Source organism: Dromaius novaehollandiae, chromosome 8 (assembly GCF_036370855.1).
Source record: "Dromaius novaehollandiae isolate bDroNov1 chromosome 8, bDroNov1.hap1, whole genome shotgun sequence".
Classification (NCBI taxonomy): domain Eukaryota; kingdom Metazoa; phylum Chordata; class Aves; order Casuariiformes; family Dromaiidae; genus Dromaius; species Dromaius novaehollandiae.
Window position 1 is genome coordinate 13533332 of NC_088105.1, and position 24291 is coordinate 13557622.

The 24291-nt window shown below is 46.5% G+C and overlaps 1 protein-coding gene across 8 annotated transcripts in view; it reads left to right on the forward strand.

The window, feature by feature from the left end:
• PACS2 (phosphofurin acidic cluster sorting protein 2) overlaps positions 1-24291 on the forward strand; it is an 89059-nt gene that overhangs the window by 50412 nt on the left and 14356 nt on the right. For 3 of the 8 annotated variants that reach the window (XM_064515715.1, XM_064515719.1, XM_064515721.1), the window contains 10 exons: positions 1035-1125; positions 2551-2628; positions 3402-3523; positions 4317-4452; positions 5178-5282; positions 6885-6991; positions 7690-7844; positions 11332-11442; positions 13485-13593; positions 20520-20562. In XM_064515715.1, coding sequence (XP_064371785.1) covers positions 1035-1125; positions 2551-2628; positions 3402-3523; positions 4317-4452; positions 5178-5282; positions 6885-6991; positions 7690-7844; positions 11332-11442; positions 13485-13593; positions 20520-20562 — 1057 coding nt within the window. The remainder of the gene's footprint in view (positions 1-1034; positions 1126-2550; positions 2629-3401; positions 3524-4316; positions 4453-5177; positions 5283-6884; positions 6992-7689; positions 7845-11331; positions 11443-13484; positions 13594-20519; positions 20563-24291) is intronic. The other 5 variants (XM_064515716.1, XM_064515720.1, XM_064515718.1 and 2 more) reach the window with 3 other exon arrangements.

Sequence of the window (24291 nt, forward strand, 5' to 3'; positions counted from 1 at the left end):
ATGTTGGGGTAAGCAGCTGCCTTGAAACAAGGTGAAGTTTGTAGTGCACGCGCTGAGAGCTTGTGTCCTGTTCCCTGGTACCGCAGCTAAGGAGCTGACTGTTCTGGGATACGTGATTGCTGGAATTAAAATATATTGCTGCTGCACTCAGTCCTGGGGAGACGGCTTCTGGCTTACTGTGTCCAGTTCTTGTGTTCGTATCTTCAAAAGGATGTTAAGACTACTGATGCTTGTAGGCAGGCTTATCCTGCAGCTAAAACCTTCAGTTCCTTAAACTGTAATTGAGTCACGTAGCCTGCTGTGATGAGCTGCCTTTCTTTGTGGAAGCGCAATCTGATTGTATGCACCACCTTATCTTTTTGAGCAAATGTGTAATTGGATCCTAGGGCTGGCAGCCAAATGCAGATGCAAGCTGGAAATAAAATCCATATTAGCAACAAAAGTCACTTATCCGCAGGAGCGGAGTATCGGTGGGGGACAGTAATTCCCCTTCACTTGCTGTCTTTCAGTCATGAGCGAGGCCCTGTCTGGAATGGCATCTAGTTCAGTGTTTGCACAGCTGGAACAGGAATTGCACTGTGAAACTCTGCACCTGGTGCTTGGGGTAGTGGGGACACAACTGCTTATGTGGGATGAATGTGCATCTGTTCTGCTGTATGAAATGAAATGCTGGACCTATAGCCACCCCACATTTTAAGGAATGAAAAGCTGCCTTTTGGTGTGTAGTATGAGGGCATGCAGGTGTTTCTGGTAAGACCTTTGTAAATGTAGTCTGATGTGTGCCAGGTGACACACTGGATACATCAAATGAAGGTCTGTCAGTGTCAGGGCTAGGCAGGGGCCCCTGGACTTGCTAGCTTCTCTTTCTGCACATCCTTTCACTCACAGAAACACAAGTTGCCTGTAAATTTTACTTGAACCGTCAGGAGTGGTAAGACACTCTAGAAACAGTCATCGTTGCTTTACTGTGAACGTGTTGGACTTTTGCTGTTACTGTTTTTAATAGTAAGAAACTGTTTTTTTTCCTTATACAGACCTTACTTTGAAGGACTGTCACACTCCAGCTCTCAGACAGAAATTGGTAGCATCCACAGTGTAAGGAGCCAGAGAGAGCCATCAAGTCCTGTAAGTCATGTTTCAAGAAGATTATTTATCTGCAGTTAATGTTAGCAGCCTCAAGGTTTCCCCTACCTACCTACATTTCTTTTGAAATTAAAGCGCTCTGGCCACATGGCACTTACTTGCCACGTTCAGCCCTGATAGCTGCGCTGTCTATATTTGCATGTGTAAATTAAGCACCCTGTCTGACCTCCCCTAAAGAACTGGATACAGAGACGTGAATTTTCTGCTAAGAAAACATGGTTTGGGGGGGGGGGGGGGGTTGTGTGTTTTTGTTTCATGGGTTTTGTTGTTGTTTTGTTTGTATTTTAGCAAATGTAGTATTGACTCAAGTGGATGTCTTCAGGTTATGCACTGAGTGATTTCTGATGGTATGAATAGCTTCAAATTCCTGTGTAGTTGCAATGAGAGCCAGGATGGGAGATATTCCCTGGCAGCTCTATGGACTCCCTCGTATTGCTGGGAGGAAGCTTTACCACTTTGATGCTGGATTGCTCTGCAGGGTGGCTGGGAGCAAACACAGGGGGAAGCTCGTCCTCTTTTTTATATGCTTTGGATGAGGGATGTGTGTTAGATTGCAGAAAATACAATCCAGTTCCAGGGCACTTTCTTGCCTCTCCTGCATTTATAGTGCGTCACTTGGTGGGGTAAATGTAATAGGCTTGTTTGCATGAGGCTTTTAGGTACTGAGTTTCTAATGCTGTGAGTGAAGAGAGGGTCCTGGAGCCCCTCCAGTCACGGGGCAGTGTGTGCCTCCAGGACTCTAGTTCTGGGGAGAGGCACTAATGAGCAGCAGGGCCTTGAAGAGAGGGAACACGCTCCAGTCTGGACTCAGCTTGCCTGTGCCCAGAAGCTCTGGAACAGGGGCTCCGGTGGAAACCTTGCCCTGAGCATCTGCCCTTGGTCTCCCAAGCTGTCACGTCTGCAGGTCGCCTGTACTGCTCATCCATGATGATTGTCTGTGGCACCCCTTGTCTGGTCAGGCTCCCGGTTCCTACGAGCCGTGTGCCGGGTCATGGCAACACTGAGGCGGTGGGGTTTGCAGAACACCGAGGCTGTTTCTGTGCAGCAGCTGCAGGGCAATCTGCACTGGTTAGTGCCTAACTGTGTGTGTAATACCACAGTGACAGAACCTGGCCTTGCAGAGTCTGGGTCCCCTGGAATAGGTACCACATCTTCTCTTGAGACTTCATAATCCAATTTTTAAACATGAATGTTGCATTAAATTTCTGTTAAGAGTAATCAGTTGTCGCCCTGCCATATCCTATGCTAATGCGTTCAGTTCTGGTGTGAAGAGGATGCATTCCCATTCATGTTCCAGAGCTGCACGGTGTTTAAACAGAAAAGTGTGTCTTTTGAACAGCCTAATCCAGAGTGTGTGGCTGAGAATTGTGCTGGTACTACATCACCTGATACATTTCTCTTCTCAAGCAGGTAGAAGTGCCTGAAAAAACAAAGAGTCTTGGAACCAAACATGCAGCCGACAGTATTTCTGACACTGTCTGTTACGTAAGTTGAGAACTCACTTGTTAATATTCCTTCTGGCAGTTTGGGTATCAACTGTGGACTGCATTCTGTGGTATGTGTCTGTATGTCTGTATAGCTGCATACACAATGCAACTCATGTAGATGACATTAGCTGCGATGAAGATAGTGCTGAGCTTTCCTTCTGACCCCAGCTATTGGATGTTCATGTCTTTTAGCCTCTTGAAATGGGAATGCTTTACATGGGCTTCTGTTTAAACAGGCTTTCTCTTGGTTTGTGGAAGTCTGGCCCAAAGTGTGCTGCTGACCATGTGTATTGTCCTGAAAAGTGTCCCCAGGGCTGCTCCGTTTTATCAGACAAAACTACAATGAGGTCTGATCTCTCCGAGTGTAATTGGTAGGAATTCAGCTGGTCCTGGGGTAAAAATCCCAAACTTCGAGTTGTTCCAGCCAGGGTACACTGTTCATAACACTTCTTCTATGACTTTCTCTGTTAATTCATTTTGGTAAACTGAGTTAATCTTCATTGCATTAGGAAGTACATCCCTGCTGTAAGTTGGGAGAGTGCCTATTACAAAGCTCTGTTTTTGAGCACCTTTCCTACCTTCAGCTCCCTTATGAGGTAAAGTTGGGACCTGGCAGCCCCAAATAGTGAATATTGGCTTGTCCCTTGTGGCAGCGAGTAGTGTGTTTGGGAGGGATAGGCTGAATGTGCCCCAGACAGAACCAACCTAAGGTGCATGGCTGGGAGGCAGAGGGAGGCTTTGTTCCTGATTTGGTGCCTTGTATGTTTGCAGGAGTCTAATCAGCAAGCTGAGGTCCAGGAAGCTGAACTTCCCACACCAGATGTGTTTGTCGAGAAGCTCCCGCCGAGTGGAAAGATCACCAAGACGGAGTCCCTCATTATCCCATCCACCAGGTAGAGCAGTGGCACCGCATCGTGCCTGCGGCAGGGCTGCCCAGGAGGGCATGGACAGCCTGCTAGTATTTGTTCAGGCTGGCCCTTAGCCATTGACTGCAGGGAAGACCCTCCTCGTGTTCAGGCACTCAAGTGATGGCCCTTTGTGCTTGAGATATGGATACTTGGAGCCCTGAAGAGCAGTGTTGCCCCAGTATTGCTCAGGGATGATTCCTTGATCTGTCTCCTCTGTCATACCTGCTCTGTGGCCAAGGAAGGTTTTTGTAACACTGAGGACCTGCTGGCTCAAAGATACTGTTGCTAAATGAACCTGTGATGCAGATTTTCTCCTTGAAAGTAGTTGCTGAGTCTAACTAAATCCTGTTAAATCTTATGAAAGAGGGGAGTGAATGTGGACTTCAGCAACCTCACTATATAATTTATCTGGTTATTTGCAAGCAAATAGATTTTCTTCTGCTTTCTGTGCTGCTTTTGGATGTGCAACTGTGGTTCACGTGACTGGATCTTATCTTGCTTGTGTAGCAACAGGGTAATGTTGTGGGTCTTAGCAGGGGCTGTGGAAATCTGCCTGGGACTGCTGGGAACATGCTCCCTAGCTTCTCCGTGTGCTCTATAGCTTCTCCGTTATCAGAAGCAGAATTGACAAGTCTCAAGCTAGCTCAGATCTGCATTCATGATTTGGTAATACCTCCACTCACAGTGCAGAGATTGCCAGATGTGGGTGGTTTGGGATTTTTGGGATGAATCTCACTCAGAAATAAGCCAGCTCTGGAACATGAGCACTTCTCTCTAGCAGGTCTGAAGGAAAGCAGACCGGACGTCGGGGAAGAAGCACATCTCTGAAGGAGAGGCAGCCAGTGAGGCCACAGAATGAGAGGGCAAACAGTCTGGACAATGAACGGTCTCCAGACACCCGTCACCACTTACAGGTGTGCAAAGTATTGATGCCTCTCTAGCTGCTTGTAGTTTTTCTCTTCTCAAAACTCTCTCCTGTGGTCCCTTTTCTTCTGGCCGATGTGTTGTCCCTGCTGGAAGGGAATTGGGCCCTGCAACTCCAGAAAGGTGGGAATTTGCATCTTGGCTGATATTGTATTTTCCAGCTGGGTTTTGCCAGCTTGTTGCTTTGTCAGCCAGCCGTAAACTGAAGACACCGGGACAGATTGCTATGATGAGGAACAAACAGGGCTGTGTTGGGAAATGACTGCTTTGAAACAATAGAAATTGCTAGGAAAGGCAAAAGTGAATTGACTTATGCTGAGCATCTCTGTGCCATGCTCTTAGCTGCAGGACCCAGTTAATTCCCTCCTTGACAAAGAGTTGCAGGCTTTTATGAATCCTGAATTCCTCGGGTTACTATTAGCTGGTATAAAGTGACTTAAGAAAAGTGCCTGGCAGAAGGAGTAATGGCTGACAAAAACAAGGTGACTAATAGAGGAGCCAGCAGAATATTGTGATGCTGGGAAAGCTGGCAAGTGCCAGTTCCAGCAACCAGTGCGGTTGTAGTCCTAGTCTGCCCGGCTGATGGGGGTGACCAAGTACTGGCCAGCCTGTCCACAGCCACTTCTCACGACTTCCCAGAGCTGGAGCTGCTGGCTGGAGGGTTAGAGCTGGCATCTCCTACGGTTATGTTTTCTTTGTGTCTTTGTATTTCCAGATCCCCAGGAAAACGGTATATGACCAGCTAAATCACATCTTGGTTTCTGATGACCAGCTGCCAGAAAACATTATTCTTGTCAATACATCTGATTGGCAAGGCCAGGTAAAGGCAGGAGACATGATCTGAAAGCACAGCTCTGCTTGAAAGCACAGCTCTGCTTGGCTATCCCTCCTCAGGAATGGAGTGAGAGACAGGCCTTGTGCTCAAACACTAGCCAAGTAGGTTCTCCTGCTTGGTTGAAAGAGCACTAGCGGTCTGTGGGGGCTGGCAGCATGCTGGGGGATTGATGTCTGTGGGTTAGATGTCACTTGACCAGGAGAGGCTGTGGATCCTGTAGAGCTTTGTGACCTGAGCCTTTCTCCAGAGGTTCTCTCTTTCCGGTTAAATGCCATTCCTTCTGGTTAGCAGCACACTATGACTAGGCCTTTGCACTCAACAGCCTGCTATTTTTCTGTGTTAGGCTGGAACCAAGGAGGAAGGAAGGACTTGACCCATAGTTTAGACTGAGATTTCTAGACACAGGTTATGACTGCAGGAGAAAATACTTCAAGCTAGCACTATAGCCTTGCATGAACGCTCATGTTTCATGACTTGAGGCTGTGTTGCATCTTTTTTCCTTAAGTGTGTGATACCACTGTTATGGAGAACCCTGAGCTATGCTTTCTTACATTGGCAACATGGGGTGATTTCGTTATGGGTTTGGGAGTATTTTTAGAACAAATTTGTCTCCTTTCTGAACTTGAATCTGAGGAAGCAATAAAATCTGTACAGAAAAGGCCCAGGAAATGCATGCTGGTTGACTGTGGCCTGCAGAACTTGTGCCAGGCTTATAGTTAACATTGACTGGTATGGCTTCCTGCTTCTGGAAGAACTGGGATCTCTGTATGATGGAGATCAAAAATCCCAGCTGAGTTTCTGGTTCCAGTTGCTTTACACTTGAGAGATGAAGAGATGCCTTCTATTTGACCAGAGAGGTGACAGAGGTGGAGAGAAGGCCTGAAGTCTTCCTCCAGTAGCATTAGCAGCTTGTGCATGCAGGATCAGTGGAGATGAAGACTCTGTTGACTTGGGGGTATGCGTTAATGGTGCAGTTTCATAGAAGTGTGAGGTAATTGCTGAGACTCATTAATGTTGTGTCCATGTATACCTGAGGTGTGTGTTAACTTATTTCCCTTTGAGCTGGATGGAGGGGGAAGAATCCACCATGAGAAATGTGTGTTCATAGCATCTTTTCCTTTTTTTTTTTTTTTTGTGCTTGAGGGTGGACAGAATGTTGCATTTGTCAAGTCCTTTTTTAAATCATAAAGAGTTGCTGCTGCAACTGCAGTTCCAGAAGCAGGCAAGCAGGAGGGTCTGCTCTTACCCAGCGCTGTCTGCTGGGCAAGCAGCCTTCTGCAGCTGCCCTGCTCTCTGGGGCCTTAACAAACTGCTATTCTAGAGCTATTGTTTGCATAATGTCATACTTTTGAGTGTTGTTGGTGTTGGTCAAGAAGGTGCAGTGGTTCTAGTCTTCTAGAGGAAAAGCTTTGCTTTGGCTGATGTGCAAGGAAAGAAGTGTTTGGGAAATAGCTACCTACAAACTGGGCACACAGAAAGTGCCCACACTTGGGTGTGAAAAGCCCTAAGAGGCTTCGGGAGGTGAGATTTTCTTTTTGTAACAAATGCTGCCAAAAAGGACATTGACATGTTCTGTTCTCTCCTCAGTACCTATCGGATGTCTTGCAAAAGCATACCCTGCCAGTGGTCTGTACATGCTCCTCGGCTGATATTCAGGCGGCTTTTAGCACTATTGTCTCCAGGATACAGAGATAGTAAGTTCTGACCTTGCTTACTTTGTTTGTTGTGTCTCCTGTAGAAAGGCGGGCTTGCAGTGCTAAGCTCTAAAAGCCTCTCGGCTCTTGTGCCCCAATGCTCAGGGAGTTTTCCATCCAGTAGTTGGAATACTTCTCCCCTCTGCTCTCTTGAAGTCAGTGGTGTGTGGTTCTTCAGCATTTGCCAGCTCCACACAGTTGTTGCTGTTCTGCCATGCGTGGGGGGATACAAGTCTCCTTTCATCAACACAGCTGATTTTACAGGCTTGCTCTCTGGAGGCTGTCTCAGATCTAATAAGCAGTAAAGCATGCAAAGCTGATAGGTAGGTTTTAAAATAGGTTTCATTTTTTTTTTTCCTTAAGGTGATACCTATTGAGGGCTGTGGATACCTGAGTGTGTTCTCTGACCCAGCACAGTTAGCAGTGATAGGTGCATCCCAACCTGGATAGTTAAGTCAAACCCTTTAGACTGTCCAAATGTGTCAAAGAAAGAGCACGGAGGCCAGTTAAAGTACTGAACAATGTTGTATTTTATTAACGATGTTTTAAGCTGCTGCTAGTCATTGTGATATTGCCTTGTGTATCAAATGAGCTCTTTTTTACCTTGACTGTTGTTATTAAACACAATTTTTGACTTGTTCCGAAATAGCTGATTGGAAGCACAATGATGAATATGTTCCCTCTTTTTTTTTGTCTAGCTGTAACTGCAATTCCCAGCCTCCAAACCCAATTAAAATTGCAGTGGCCGGAGCCCAGAATTACCTCAGTGCTGTATTGAGGCTCTTTGTAGAGCAGCTGTCTCACAAAACCCCAGACTGGCTCGGCTACATGAGATTTTTGATCATCCCTCTAGGTAAATAAGGAACAATTTTTCTTCATAGAAAGATGAATGGGTTAAATGTAATGTGTTCCCTCAGGAACAGCCCTCCTGGAAGCTTTGGCCAGGTAACTGGCTGTTAAATGAGGCAAATGTTATGCTGTCGTAGTATTGTTTAATGTTTGCGTTGCTTGTGTTGCATGAGTGAATTTCATCTTTATGTTCTTGATGCTAAAGTCTGCTTGTAAAGCTCGTTTGAAGCAGGGGGTTGAGTCCTTTCTCCCCAGATGGGGAGGCTCTTATATATCTCTTTATCACTGTACAATGAATGCATAGAATAATGTTTTAGAAATCCTTTCCCGGGCTGAAATCTTAAATTTATGGGGCGCAGTGTTTCCTGAAGCAATGACTGTTCCGGCCTCTTTGAGGCTGATGCACAAAATGTTTATGGAAGAAGGGGAAGATGAAAATTTGCAAAGGCTCTGAAACTGCTGAGAGTTTAAATTATTAAAATTAGGTGTGTCTTTTAACCATTCCTTTATGTCCTGTTCTCCTTGAGTTTTTTCCTCAGTTTTCCAGCACCTCATCTCTGCCTTTCCAACTTCTCAGCAAGGCTGCTTGGCTGGCAAGTAACCCAGCTTGGAGCGCTTGCGTCCCAGGGAGCGGAGCGGACTGGTGATAATGTTAGGGGCACTGGAAGATGAGGAGCGTTCTAGCAGAGGCCTGGGAAGCAGGGCAGTTGCTGATGGTCGGGGCAGCGGCATCTGGGCAGTGCAGGTGTGTCGTAGGGAGCTGATGCCAGCAGTTGGTCTTGTCTGATGCTTGGTTTGGGTGAGCGGCCACTTTGGTGAGTGTGAGTGGGGGCACCTGAGTGATGCAGGTAGAGCTTGAAGAGTGCTTTTCCTTGATACATTCCAGTCTTTGAGGTTTGGGACCAGCTGATGGCGCTTGTCTGCTCTGACTGTAGGAGGGCAGAACGTGCTGCCCAACACCACGGACAAGGGGTGGTAGGCTGCATCAATTCAGTGGTGGGATTTGCAGAAGGCAAACGAAGAGGACTGGCTATCCTTTTGAAATAAAAGCATTGAATTCCAAAGGAGTTAGCAGGAAAGGGAGAGAGAAAGGTAGAAACACACCAAAAAGATGATTTTTGAAGGGTTAAATGTGCTTTGAAGGAGAGTCTGTGGGGCCGAGGGCTTTGGTCCTCCTTGCATAGACCCTCTCCTGGCTTGAGGAGAGGAGTGCAGTTTTCTGTCCCAGTCTTTGGTTATTTGCTCTTTGAAAGTGAACTGTAAGATTTAGCTAATGTTTCTGGATCATTTTTTAATCTTAAAATTTTTCCTGGTAATATAAAAAAGGGAACAAAACACTTTAAATTGATAGTGGAACTGCTTCAGAACTGTGAATACTTTTAAAATGTATTTTAAATACATAAACTTCTCTAATGGGGTTTTCCCATGAAAGTCTGCATTATTCCTTGATTGGATCAAGTCCTCATTTCTGGCCAGCTTTCTGGCAGTTCTTCAGTTTGATTGAGTAGCAACCTCCTGCTTTTGACAATTAAAAAGGTGCCAAAGACGACATGGTGACTACGCCATAAACATCTTAAAGGAAAGGGTTTCTGCTGCTAACAGTGCCTTCTAAGTAGGGAGTGGTGGCTTTTTTTCTAAAATGGCTTTACCTTTTTAGTCCACTACTCTGCAGTGACAGAAGAAGAAGAGTTAATGTACAATGGTTGGTTAATAAGTTATACGATGTAGCAAGAGTTGATGTACAATGGTTTGTTGTCTGCAAGCATCTGTATCTGGAAGATTCAGTCCTGCTACATGCTTCCCATTCTATGGCTGAAAGACTCTCTTGATGTCCAGACCAGTGAAGTAGTGATTTAAGGGGCAAATAGAATAGAAACCAAGTTTTTCTTGTTGTGGTGTTTTTTTGTTTGTTTTCAGCATTTTATTTAGCCCCTGTGGCTACAACTTCTCAGCACGTCTCATGTTTAGTACTTGGTTCCAACTGTGTTTGCCATATGTGATGTGTTTTCCCGACATGTGAGAAAGCTGTCACTGTTCCAATGCATGATGCAGAGCTATCCTACATGCACTATTTAAAACTCCACTGTAACAGAAATAATGAGTCTTAGGGTAGCCATCATTGTGAGTGCCCAGGAAAGAACTTATGCTCCAGTCTCTAATGACACTGGGGAGAGCTCAGAGAGATCTTTTGCTTGAAACTCTTGTGGAAGTCTGGAAATTTGTGCTGGCCTGGAATACTAAGAAACATAGTGGATTTTTTCCCACCATGAGTTTTATTGGAGGATGGTTGAGTGTATTTAAGCAATCTGGGGTGTTTTTGGAAGGACTTGTCAAGTTGCTGATTACCAGCTGATGACACAACTGTTGTGGTCTCTGAAAATGTGGCTTGATGTGAGAATTCAGTATGCAGGGAGGATAAAACTAAGCTGTTTAGGAGAAGCTCTGAGGCCTATTTACAGCTGATTGTAAATGCCCAGGACCCACACTGAGCATGGAAAGAGCAAAGGCTGAAACATGATGACTAGAAAGTCCAGTCCTGGTGCACCTTTTCTCCTGTACTGGAAACTGGAGAGGCAGTTACAATAGCATATCATCCGCTTTCCAGACACATAGAGCCTAAATTGCTGGTGGCAAATTTTAGATACCTCCCCAGGGCAGAGGTTGCCCCTTAAATGCCTTCCCTCTCCTGCTCAGTGTCAGAAGGCAGATCTTTGTCCATGGCTGCGAGCCAGAGCCTGGGTGAATTAACTTGGTGAAAGTAGTAGGTCTTTCTGGGCTCATGAAAGAGCGTCAGGTGTACCTAGGGTGAGCGGGGACCTGAGGTGTATGCCAGCATGCACCAGGCACTGTGCTCTTCGGGCTCTGCTGCTATCTTTAATTACAGCCTATTTATTGAGCTTGTTATGGCTTCTTTTGCTCCTTCCGTAACACCCCCCCACCCCCAAAGTTAAACAAACATCCCTGGGTTGTTTTTGCTGGGTTGGAGACGATTACTCCTGCTCTGTGTTGCAGAGCAGCCGTGGGGGGTGAGCAGTGTTTGGAGGGGGGTCCGTCTCGTCTCAGCAGAAGTGGCCTGACCGCGCTGCACGCAGGGCAACCAGCGGGGAGGCAGGGCAGCTGTGCAAGCCGCTTGCAAAACCAAGTGCCTGAGGTGGAGAGCTGTAGGGCCTCGGGGTCTTCCAAATCGTTTAGTTCCTCAGCAGTTTCCCAGTCCTGTTTTCTTTGGCCTTTTAATATTTGAATTGGCTGGGGAGGGGAGGGATGTCTCTGAAAGAAGTCAGTGGTGTTGAAGCAGTGTCTCTGCTGGAAAATCTGTTTTCATGCTCTCATAGAGATAAGCTGGACGGACTAACTTCTTTTTAATTAAAGAAATTTATTTTCGAGGTGTCTAGTGTAGTTTTGATTTTTGGAATTTAATTCCTTACAGACAGAAACCACACCTGTGTTCAGCGCTGGGAAGAACAACTGTCATGTTTTCCTTTCTTTCTTAGGCTCTCATCCAGTGGCCAAGTATCTGGGGTCTGTAGATTATAGATACAACAACTTCTTCCAAGATCTAGCGTGGAGAGATCTGTTCAACAAACTTGAAGCACACACCACTGGTAAGACCACGTGTCTGTCTGGCCTGTGTGGGATAAAAGGTTTGAATGAATAATTTTAGCAAAGGTCGAGTAAATACAACAGGAAGCAGACAAATGTTTTTGTTCCTCTTTTCTCCTTCCTCCACCACATTCCCTTTTCAGAGGCTGACCTTTGCATGTCTTCCACTTAGTGGTTTGCGAGCAGTTGTTGGCTCTGAGAGGCACTAGCTGCCTGTAAGTCACATTGTTTTTACCTAGCTCTCAGTTTTGTTCTTTGATGTGGAGGTCCCGCTACCAAGTTTACTACATCGCCGCCTTTGGTGATCTGGAGAGCTGGATCTGGAAAACTGCAAATCCTGGGAAGATCAACTTTTATTAGTTGCATGTGAGAATGACCTTGGCATGTCTGAAATCTGCTGGCAGGATCTTTCTCATTAAAAAAGAATTTTGTTCTTTGCCAGTATTGTAACATGTGAGAGCTGCCCTCGGTCAGATCAACAAGTTCCTGTCCTGATGTGAATCTGTTCTAGGCTAGAGTAAAATCTTACTGAGTGTTAAACTACTTATTTGCTTAAAATATTAATGCTTACAGTTTTTCCATCCGTTCCTGCACGAACAGAAAGAAACAGGAGAAAGGAGGATTTGCATCTGATGTTTAGGCCTCCCTGAAGGCTTGCAACTTCTCTGAGGAGCAATGCTCTCATGGTGGCCTACCCCCACAGGAATTTCCCTAGCAGGAAAAAGCATCAGTGTTTTCAGAGCAGTGTGAGGGTGGAGTATCTCCTTAGGGGATAAGTTGCTTGTAGAAGTTGTCTGCTGGTGAGAAGAGGAAAGAGATGCCTCTTCTGAGGGAATATTTTGGAGCCTTTTCTAGTAGATGGGAACTTGGCTAAATGAATCCCTAGGCAGCCTGTCCTAGCTGTGAAGTTAGTCCTACCTGGAGTAAGAAGGTGAGCTAGAGGTCTCCTAAAGTCCCACCCAGCCTGTATTTTTCTGTGATTCCAAGCTCATGGAAGAACCGATGTCTGGGACAGGTTTCTTCTAATTCTTTGCCGCACTTGAAAATGGAGACAAATGTAAATACAGGCTTGGCCTCTGTGTCTGGCTTAAGAATACTTCATTAACTGTGGAAGTCCAGCCCAAGAACTGTATCCCTTCATTAATAGGGTTTATCCTGCAGCCCTTATTTACTTGCCTACATGCTTTGAGGAAAATGCATCCTCATTTCTGTGCAGTCCAGGTCTTGCTGGTTCTTCATTTTCATCTGGGCAGAGAGAGCCACACAGAAACCCCAGGATGACTTGAGGAGATCTTGCAAGGAACACCAGCTCTTCACAGTTTGCTGTTCAAATAACTGTTGTTAGAGGCTCTGGGTTAAAATACCCATTAAGGTATGGAAGTGCCTGGTGAGGGTAACTTATGTTCCCTTATCTCATGGTTCAGGCTCTTTGCTTGAACAAAAGCAATGTGGAAGACATTTAGGAAATTCTCCCTATCAGCTTGAGTCAAACATGCACTCACAGACTTTAAGCACACTTGCTGTCAAACACATGATCTTTGTGCTCTTCCTACCCTTGCATGACTGTCAGTCTTTTCAATTAACTCAGCAAGGCAGTGAGTTCATCAGGAAATCAGGTAACCAGAGACTGGTGTGAGCAGAGCAGCTCACCAAGGTCCTGGCAGGGAGTGCTAGTCACTTTCTTCAGCAGCTGCCCACAGTCAAGAGGGGCAAAAGTCCAAAGTTGACTCTGAGCAGGTACTCATTTGCAAAGAAAAGTGTTTTAGCAAATATAGTTATATTTTCAATAAGTAATACTGTGTACAGAACTCTGCAACTCATGTGCTTTCCTAGCCATTTTTCTCTGGAGCTCTTGTAGGATGTTGGCTTCTGTTTAGACAGTGTTGCAGCACTCTGGGGTAGGTTGCAGAGCTTCCTTTGGAAGATGCAATTCAAGTGCAGCTGGCTGGGTACCATCAGCTGTTTGGCTGAGCAAGTGGAGGACAGTGCTACTGGTGGGTCTGAGAATTCACTTCATTTATTTTCTCTCTTTGCTCTTTTGCAGTTCCAGAAGCGCCTGATGTCGTCTCTAGAATAACGCAGTATATAGCAGGGGCAAACTGTGCACATCAGTTGCCCATTGCTGAAGCGATGTTGACGTACAAGCAGAAAAGGTATGTTACTAATATAACACTGACTTGCCAGAATGAGCAACAGGTTGCTGGTGAAGTGCTTTTCTCATCTTGTGAGCTAGCAGTCTTAAACTCACTCCAAACCGCAAACAGCTCGGGAGCGTTATCGTACCCTGCACCCAATGATGTATCCCGCTTAGGTAACAGTGAATCTACAACAGGGACTTTGTTCTGTTTTTTAAGTTCAAAGCTTTTTAACCTTTGAAGACCTGAGAGATTTGGGGAAGTGGGACTGGAGGGCAGGGGATGTGACTATATTTGCTTAAGTTCCAGATGTCTCTTACCTCAGAGAGTTCTCCCAGCTTTACACCAGCCTTTCAGTTGTTCTGTGGGTGAGAGACTTTAGGTGTAAGATTGCAGACTGCAGTATTCCCTCCTCATGGTGTCTCCTGTGAGACCTGGCCTTTTTGCACCAGCCTTGAGGGAATCAAAATTTTTTCCTTTCAGAGCTGTTTAGAGTGTAAATAGTAGAGCTCACGGCAGGGGAGACAAAATGCTTGTTGCGGGGCAGCTGCAGGCTACTGGGACCCCTGTTAGGGAGGGCTAACCAGGTTTTATTTCAGCGTCTCTTAAGGCATAAGAAGCCTGTTGAAGGGAGGATTGGGGTCTGAAAACAAGGTGGAGAAGTATGAAGACCCTCCCATGGCCATGGTCCAGGAAGAAGAGTACTATCACTGAAGGGGAGAGATGCATTGTTTCTGAGACACAGAGGAGGCAAATAGACTCTAATTCACACGTGTCCCAATGACTTCCCATTAGTTAAAAATGTAACAATGTGCAAGTGTCCCAAGTGTACAAAAGTGCAGTTAACCCCTTCTGATGGCTGTCTTGTTCACTTCCCTGCACCCCTCAGCTGCTGGGTTCTGCACCGTCTCCGCTGCCTGCTCCAAGCCCAGTTGGAGGTTTATGTTTGTAATTAGTGCACATTTAATCATTTGGAGTTTCTGCTGTGTCCAGAAACATCAGTTAGGTATTTTGTTGAAAAAAAAATCTGAAAACTACTTCAGTGATGCACACTCACCCCTCCCAGCAGTGTGCACGATCTCTTCACTGAGTTGGTCAGATTAGTTTGGATTTTGGACCCTTTGGGCCTTCTGGTGCTGTGCCCGAAACTGAAAAATTCATGTTATGCTGCAGGCTCGAGCCCTGCAGAAGGTTACTTGGAAGAGAGATCACTGAGGCTTTTACTCAGATCTGTAGTTGTAGCCTACAGTCCCTTGGTATCTCTGTTGTATCCATTTAAAAACAAATTCCACTTTCAGCCAAGTACCACGTGAGCAAACTGGAGAGTGGGTTAGAGGAACAAACTCTCCCATGGAGTGACAGGCAATTATCTCCCCATGTGGCTTCCTGTAGAAATGCATGCAGCTTTCTGTCATTGGAAGTGACTTAGGGAAAGTATTGTGGGAAAAAAATGCAGAAATTGGGTTTCCATTAGCACTATCTAAATGAATGCATCACTTTATTGTAAGTATAATAACATATTTATCTTTTCCTTTGGTTGCTTTCTGAAAAGGAAAAAGAGCTTTCATTTTGATTTTACCCTAAGGTATCGGTTTATTTAGGTTTCCTCTCCCATCTCCTATCTCTTTTTCCCTATGGGCTGGTCTTTCGTGTCTTGTTTAACAGTCCTGCAGGTCTGGGATGCTCAGTTTATGCTTCAGGTTAAGTTCTGCTCGCTGCTTTGAAAGTATGGCATCTGCTGGCAGAACGCACTGTTAAAATGACTGCTCTGCCTTTGGACCACACATACGGGTTCGCAGGGTATAGGCTGAATGGGAATGAAGGGGTTATCGAGGAAGTAGCCTTGAGCAGTAAAACATTGCGAAGGTAGGTTTTTCCTTCCCAACTTCATAAATAATCCTTGCTGTTTGGCTGCATCCATCGGAGGATGTAGTGTAGTTCCAAAAGGATCAGGACTAGCAAGGGCTTTCATTTCCCATCTGTTGGAGCTCATGCTCTCTATATGCTCAGGGCATGCCTCAGGACCCTGGTTTTAGAGTTGTGCCCGTAAGGTTCAGCCATGCAGTGTCTGAGTGCAGATAAGGGAATCTTCTCCCAGTAGCAGAAAAATTGAGGCCTCATCTTTTATTGGCAGGCTATCTCGTAAGTATGGGACTTTTCTGAGGCTAAGAAAGGGGAGGTGGTGTATGCTAATGGAGGAAGTTGGGGTCTCTGAGCTGTTCCTGAGGCCCCCTTGCTCTGCAGGAACTCCTGTTCCAAACCACCTGATTAGAGGCCACTATTTGTTTTGTCCTCAGTTCGCAAAGTTACTAGAGCTTAATCTCCCTCAAGGCCAGAGGTGAATGGCTTCTCCAAGGCCAACTTCTAAGCCAACGGTCCATGTAGAAACAGCAGCACTAGCTACAAATTCATTGCAAGACAAATCTCCCAGTATCCTAGTGTTTGTTCTGTTAAACAAGCCCCAGTGGTCCAAGGAAAGCCAAGACAGCAAGCTAGTCTTTAGGGCATAGCTGTATGTGATGAGCTGCTTTATAACTATATTGCTAACTATCCCTATTTTGACTGACCTCTGCTCTCCTTCCTGTCCCCTTGTTTTGTTTGTCATGGCGAAAGGTTGGCGCATGAACTGCCTGTGATGGATTGCATATGGTGTGAAAGCTTTGTCCCGTTCTTTTGGAGCATCTGCTGACCTTACCTGAAATTGAGAGGACTGGGAAAGAGGAAGGGGTTCAGGAAGGAAATGAATTGCCATTTCAACTCCTCTGCATTACACTGGGTGACTGACTTTGACTCTGAGCACTAGCAGAAATACTAGTTACTGGACTGCCAAGCAACACTGCAGTGTAGGCAACATCTGGGGACCTGAGACTATGCTGGTAGGGGTGGGCTTCTCACTAGCAGCAGTATATCATTCAATGTTGATATCTCTCTGCATAGCTTTCCTGAATGAAACCCTGCAGTATTTGAGATCTGTGACTGGCAGTGGACACTTGTTCCCCATGTAGCCGGATGCTACATGTAAACCTGGGCTGGTGTCACCCACTGTAATTCAGTGTTCAGCACAGCTCATGCAGTGTGGCTTCTGGATAGCCCTTACATGAATCTGGGGAGCAGCTTGGCTGTCAGAAATGAAAGCATTGCTCACTTCTCAGGGTGAGGGCTGGGTCATTTCCTACCTCATTACACATTTATCAAAAGCTCTCTACTGTTTTGTGTTGTAGAGAGAACTTCCCCAGTTCTTGCTCCCTGGAGCAAGCACCTTGGGCTGGAGGGTGAGGCAGTTCAGGTCCTGGGCAATAGGAAGCAAGGATGATGCTGGTTTCTGCCTGCTGCATGTCCGTGACTCTCTGCAGGGCAGCGGCCAGGCAGTGTCTCATTCCTTTCTCCAAGTGTTTCTTCCAAAGCCGCAGCAGTTGCTGAATGTTAACACAGCTGGTGAAGATGGAGCCAGTCCCTCCTCCGGCTCAGCAGTGCCTGCATCACCTGGCTCGTCTCTGCATGAACCTCTTGCGCAGCCGTGGGAAATGTATTAGGAATTAATTTGTGCCCCTCGTCTCACGGAGCAGTGTGGCAGAGGAACGAGTCAGGGCTCAAGAAACGTGCTGGATGTCCCGCTGGGTATGGCTGGTTCACCTTGGGAACATGAAGGGTGCTGGACAAGAGCTTCGTTGGGAAGTGGAGAGGTGACTCATCAGGTGTATCATGGGGACTTGGAGTTGCTTTGTACCTTTGTTTGGTTTGACCACTGGAGGCTTCACGAAGCAGGGGCAGTGTTAGCCAGCAGGGAGCCGCAGCCGTTCAGTGGGAAGGACAGATGCTTCCTACCAAAGACAGACCCTGGGAGGTTGCTGGCGATGCCTGGCCTGAACTCTTAGAGGCCTGCTTATCCTTCAGTGGTAAAAGCCTCCTCTTTCCTGTAGCCCTCCTGGGAGACCTGCTTGGAGTAAAAGCAGTACCTGGGACCTTCCTGCTAGGAAATCACAAGTGTTTGGCTACATTTGAATCTGGTTTGGGTTGCTTAAACCATAAATGGAATCATAGTATTTTATTAAAAGGCTGATAATGGACATAACTGCTCTACAGTGGTTATTCAGTCTGTACTACTGTAGTACTTGTGTGTTTTGCAGCTTAATTTGTCCTTCTCCCCAGAAGTGAGAGGTGCTATTCCTTTCCTTTGTTAGATGGGTGATTCATGGTGATGTGGTTTCTTCTCATTTCTAAGAGTCTTAAAGCATTTAAATCTGGCTGTCTTTGTTCAACTTGAATTAATTTCTGATTTGGTGAGTTCTGTGTGTTTATCTTGGGTAGTTTTCAGTTTTGCTTCCTGCCTCTGGAAAGGGGCAGGGGAGGGAGCCTGTGGGTCCATTTCTGGACAGATCATGGCAAAGGACTGATTGCAGATGGCTGGGTTTTGCCTAGGCAGAAATAATAATCAGAAAACCCTCCATACCAGATAAGGAATATTTTCTTTCTTTCTGGCCCTCTCTCCATAGGTTCGGAATTTTCTCCGGAAGTATGAGTAACCTTGCTGAAAACCACAAACAAGGGTCAGGTCTAGCTTTAAATTATAGCTGAGATATCAGGGCCTTCAGAAGCACTGTGAGTAAAACCAGTACCCTGGATGTCGCTCTGGGGGTTAGAACCTTCTGTGCCAGTGCAACTGGGAACCTGTATGGCCTTGATAAGAAGAGTGAACAAGCTTGGGGGCCTGCCTTTGCAAGGACAGGGGGCCTCTTCATTGCCGGGTGGTGGTAGGAGGAATAGAAGAGGCCTTGGCCAAGATGAGAGGATTCTGTATGAATGTGTTGGGAATCCTGAAGGCCAAGAATAATGAAGAACATGAAAGAGGAAGTGGAGAACAAGCATAGACATCTCATCTTTCCTTCCAGTCTATATGGAGAAGAGCTGTTCTGATAAGCTGCCTTTTTAGAGGTGTATGTAGAAGGTTGGAGTTCCCAAGAGGATGTGTGACAGGACAGCTGAAATCCAGCAGGATTGCTTTAGAGACAGCCCATGTATCATTGCGAACTGTGACTGAAGCAAATGATTTCTTTCAGGATTACCCCTTGCCTCTCCTCAGCGACAGTCTGGGCAACCCAGGGGAACCAGAATGGGTTTTCTGCTGGAATTGGGAAGGGTTTGTTTTTTGAGGGCTTGAAGCAAAAACATCCAGTAGCTCCCAGAGGACTAAGTGTGCTTCCCTCGCTTGGTCAGCAGGACTTGCTCCTGTCTGCTTCACAGCCAATGGAGCTGAAGAAAGGAAAAGAAAGCTGAACCTCCACTCTCTGCTTCTCCCGACAGCTCTGTAGGTTTCTCCTTTCCTTTTGCGAAAGAGGAGCTAGAAATCTCATGCTCTTGAGAAATTTATTTGCTAAGGGGCCTGCAGCCGTGGCTGGAAGGATGCGACCTTTCTGGCTCCCAACACAGAACGAGGGACCTTATTTGATCGTTTTCTCATGTGCTGTGGGGGGGAGAATGAATACACTTTGCCTGGGGATGTGGGGTAGGAAGGGAGTAAAGCCTCTGGCTCTGCTGCAGAGCCCAGCCAAGATGAGAGGCTATTTGCAAAAGCAAACTCTGCTTTGGACCAAGAGGGAACTCTGGCTGAGTCATGTTTCCTGCAGTTACATGCCATTCTTTCCATAGGGCTTAGAGGAAACTGTCCAGCCCATGCTAGTCACGCAGCCGTTGGCAGCCTTTGTGCATCTGGTGCATTTCAGATCTGTGCTGGGGACAGCATAGAAATACCTGTTTTCCTGAAGTATTTGTGTTGCAGCCAGAAAAATTCTCTGCGAAGGCAATGCTGGGTTTTTTTCTGAATTCTGCAGTACTCCAGTCACTGAGGGATGCACAGAGAGAGAGAAAGACATGAAAATTTGTCTTCCTCCTACCCGTTTCCTGCAGTAGGCCACTGAGAAGTGTTCTGTGTCTGGGCCATGCAGTCACTTCCCCGTTGAACTGTAACTCCTCCCAGTATGCTGCCGCAATCCTGCAGCTGTCTCATCACCCTGCTGGTCCATCGTCCTCTCTGTAGCACTTGAAGGGAGCGGTAATTCTGCAGGCCTCCCAGCCTGCCCTCCTTCTCGCTCAAATCTTGCCCCTCTTGTCTGTCTTGATTCTCTTTCCAACTCCTGTTTGGTTTGACTCCACCTTCAGTGCTGGTCCACTCTCTTCTCCACCCTCTGGCTTTTGAATCCTGGGCAAGTCCTGGGCAGGGAGGGCTAATGTCTTTCTGTTTTCAAAATGTATGTAGTTTTGTTTTCAGGTGTTTCTGGGACATCATGTGCATTTTGGTCGGTTTGGTTTAGCTGTTCACTGTTCTGGAGTTGGTGTCCTGATCTACGCAGTACGCTCTGCTTCCACTCTGATGCTTGACCCCTGTAGTGTGCCTAAGTGATCACGAGCTCCAAGTGGTAGGGGACGTGTATCTGTGTGCGCGTGTGTGTGTATGTACTTGCTGGTGCTGTACGAATAACCACGTGTCACGGCTTGTAACCCCGTGGCAGGCTAACTGCTTTAGCGATGCTGGGATATGCAAGGTATGGCACATGACTCCAAAGGTGGAACGTGAAGGCCATGAGTGCAGAGCGCTTCAGGTACTAGTAAGTAACGCACAGTTCTCCATGTTGTCGTGGCACAGATCCATTTCCTTGCAGTAGGAGGTTGTGTGTCTGTAATGACTGCCATGCCATTAAAGCATGTTTCTCTGTAAAGTGTGAGGGAGGGCAGAAAAGACCTTTCCCTTGCGAGATGTGCCGAAAGCTGTGTGCTCTTCCCCACCCATGCAGATTCTTAGCGTGCTGGCAGGGGGCCTTGGAAGGAGACGTTGGACTGGCGCTTGCATACTGTCCGTCCCTGCTGCATGCTTGAATGCAACATGTAAAGTGAGTATTGTGCCCAGTGTGGAAGCAAGCTGTTAACAACTCTTTTCTCTTTGCCTTTAGCCCTGATGAAGAATCTTCGCAGAAGTTCATTCCCTTTGTCGGGGTGAGTGTTATCTTAGTTACGCTGTCTCGAGCCAGCTAGAACATATTCACAAGCATTAGAACAAACTTGCCTGGGTTCGAGGGTAGAGCAGGAGCACTAGGAACTCTAAGGTAGTGTTAGCATTGGCATCTGATGGCTGGATGCAACTGCCTGCATGTAAGTGAACCTCTAAGATCCCTCAACAAACTACTGGGGGTCTCTTACTTTCCAGGCAGCTGGCTTGAGGCAGCTCTGTGCTGTATGCCTGCCAGCACTGGAGCAGACACCACAGCCTTCCTATTGCCTTGATCATTCAATGCGGACAGGAAAGTGTAACACTGAAGTGCCCTCATCCACTGCCTGTCCCCATCACTTTGCTGCCGGCTAAAGCACCTGGTGGAGAGTTGCTGCTGGGCCACGTGCAGAGGCGGTACTCCTGGAAACCTGACCTCAGGGTTGCTGTTCTAAAGATTGCCCTATATGATTAACTCATCCATATTTGCTATTCCAATGTCAGTCCTCTGTGCTTATCACAAAGTCTCTAGTCCTCTTACTGTCCCATCCACTAATGGAGAGCGAACAGTACATCCCACCAGGCAGATCATTTATATCACTGTTATGTTTGAGTCTGAGACAGTAGCTATTTAATACATTTTAATACGTGAATAAGTAGTTGGGATACTAGTCTCTGGCTTTTTCTCCTCTCTTCATCTTTAAATGTTCCCAGCTGAGTGCAGACTGTCCAGGCGAGGTGTGTCTGTGCTTCTGTCAATGTGTTTTGTGCACTGGGTACTTTGCCTTTTCTACATTCTCTCCCCTTATTTGATTCTGCTCTTCAATTCCTTAAATTTTAGGTATAATGACATTGACCTGCAGCCAAAAGGATATCCCTTGACTGCTCTTCAGCTCCTGGATGTCCTCTTTGCAGCTTTTGCTGCTCTCTTTTAGCTTTTCTTCTTTACATGCTAGTTGTCTTGTTCTTCTGTCTCTGCGTTAAGCTGTCTTGCGTATGTTCCTGTTCGTATCCCTGTCAATGCATGAGAGCTAATCTGAAATCCCAAGGGGTTTAAAGGGCTTAGTTTCTCTTGCCCTCAGGCTGACCCTGCTTTCACTCTGGTCTCTCTCTCCCCTGGTGAGAATCTCTCTGCAGTGCTCCTGTGATGACAGTCTGATTTTGTCAAAGGAAAGTTGTCTTCTGCTAAAGCAGAGGCACAAGTCTGCCTGACTTGTTCCCTGCTGATGAGTTTTGCCGTGATCTTCTCTCCCATGTACTGTGAGTGATCGTGAAGAACTGCTGGTATGAAACAGCTATTTCACCTTTCCCAATAACAGAAAAAGCCCAGAAGGGTTTCGGAGGTCTTGGACTGTGCTCACTGTAGCTGTTAGGTACAGCAAAGCTTTTCTTCCAGGCTGATTTCGTTCAGTGCTATGTGCGAGCAAATGGGCCTCGGAGAATGTTTGTCCAGTTGCTCTAAAATGATTATAGTTCTTACATTAGCAACATTTTTCCAGTCTAGGTTTGAAAGTGGGAAGAGTGAACAGTTTTCTGTTCTGTGTTTGTAACACTGCTAACCCCAAAAAAGCTTGCCTTGAGGGCGCAGGCTGACTTCCTGCATTGGCTGGGTGTGAGGGTAAAATCAGTGCTTCTCATCTCAGCTGCTGAAATACTCCCAATGCAGTAATTCCTCCTGAGACACATGTCTGGAGAGACCCTGAAAGGCAGGTTACAGGTGTCTCGCAAAGTCTGGAGCTGAACACGAGCACTGATGTTCTTTCCCTTTGTCGCTGCAACCTGCTTGGAGCTGTTGGATGATGAAGGGAGGGAGCCAGTGATGTTCGGGTTTGGGACTTCTGAAGTTGGTTGGACTCAGCTGTTTTTTAGGGCAAACGTGTGCCCTGGCTGGCTTGTGCACAGTCTTTGATCGAGAAGCAGGCACAGCAGTGCTGTGCTGCTCGGAAGGGCTCCAAGGTGATGAGAGTGAAACCTCGTCAGGGGCCAGTGGGGTGTGAAGGCAGGGGTCGTGGCTGCAAAGCTGAACAGCCACGTGCCTGCGTTGTGCCGACGGCCGGTTGCCAGGAGAGCTCACGGGATACATCTTCCTCCTGAAGGGAAAGAAAGGTGGCTGCAGCATGCCTGGATGGAGACCGTGTTGGAGCTGGAGCAGTTTCAAGCCTGTCCCTGAATGGAGGGAAGGGAAAGTGTCTAACCTAGTCTTTCTCCCATGTGCCAGCACCTAAGCATCTTCAGTCAGCCAACAGGAGGGAAAAGGCCAAAAGAGATTTCCTTTCTGGCATGCAGATCAAGGAAGTTGTAGGCAGTTTTGTATTGCTTATTTTTTTCCCCCTAACTCATTTGCCACACTTCCGCTTGCTCCCAGCTAGTTAAAGTCTGTGAAACAGCCTCTTAGCCCTTAACACATCCAGCACAAATGTCTGCTGGACTCCAGAGCAAAATTTATTGCCCTTTGATAGAGACTTACCAAACTGAGCTGCAGCCTTCACCAAGGAGGATAACTCCTTCTCCCACGCCAGTGCCACATCAGGGAACCACTGCGCACACTGCTAAATTCAAGATTGTCATCCAAGACTGGAGTCAACCGAGAATCTACCAGAGAGCTTGAGAGCTCTCTAAGATCTAAAGTGTTGAGCATACAGCCCCCCCGCCAAGGACTCCAAAGGACTGTGCAGCATTTTACTTCTAATGATTGGCTGCTTTCTCTTGATCCTGTAGCATAGAAATCTTCTCCCTAGAGATGTGATCTAGACATGGTCATGCCAAAGTTTAACCATCCTTTGTTTTCAAACTAAATAGATTGAATGACATTTCTCTTTCGAACACAGGTTTTAGTGACTTGAGGTCACTATGAAGCTCTTTTTTGTTTGTGTGGGGTTTTTTTGTTTGTTTGTTTGTTTTTTTTAATAGTGTAGACGTTAGCCCTGGATACAGGTTTCTTAAGGACTTCCAAGAGGGGTCTTTCCTCTGCAGTGTAGAGAGGTAATGATTCTCATGCACCCTAGCAGATTATTTGTATAGAAGGGCCATGCTTTTATATATCCCCAAGGGTCATTTTATCTTTCTAGACATAGTTTGTTCTTGGAAGCTTGTGTCACTGGCTAGTCAACTGCTTTGTAGCATGCTCTGCTCCACAAATTATTATATTGTAGTTCTCCAGGTGTAATATTTATTTTCATCCTAGATGTACCAGCTGGTGCTTGGCCATATCAGAACGCATTTTAACTTGTATTGTGATGTGATTGGGATCGCTCTGACCTGTCCATGTGATGGTTTATCCATGTGCATGCCCACAGGCTTTGCTGGGAGCTTTTTCTCCTTTGCTGGGTGTTTCTTGTGTTTGGAGACTAGAAAACTCTAATCAAAACCTGTACTTTGTTGCTTTCATGGCTCCCTAACAAAGCCCAGCTATGCTGCACCCTGCAAATGGCTGTGTGGTGGAAGCAATACCTGTGTAATTAGCAGGTGCATCAAAGCAGTGTTAAAGAGAGGTTTTTGTTCCTCTTCCCTGCCCTGTACCCCTGGGTGTCAGGGCAGGCACAGTAGTTGGCATGGCTCAGGGCTGGCCTTGGGCTATTCAGAGCTGTGCAGGTCTGTAACAGCTCTGTACGGTCTGTGCTGCCTCTTGCATCAAGTTAGGGTGCTCAAGTGAGCTGGTGCAGCTTGGTTGGACACTGCTGAGACCTGCCTGGCTCTTAGGAGGTTCCACTTTTTAATATACTTTCATATTACTCTTT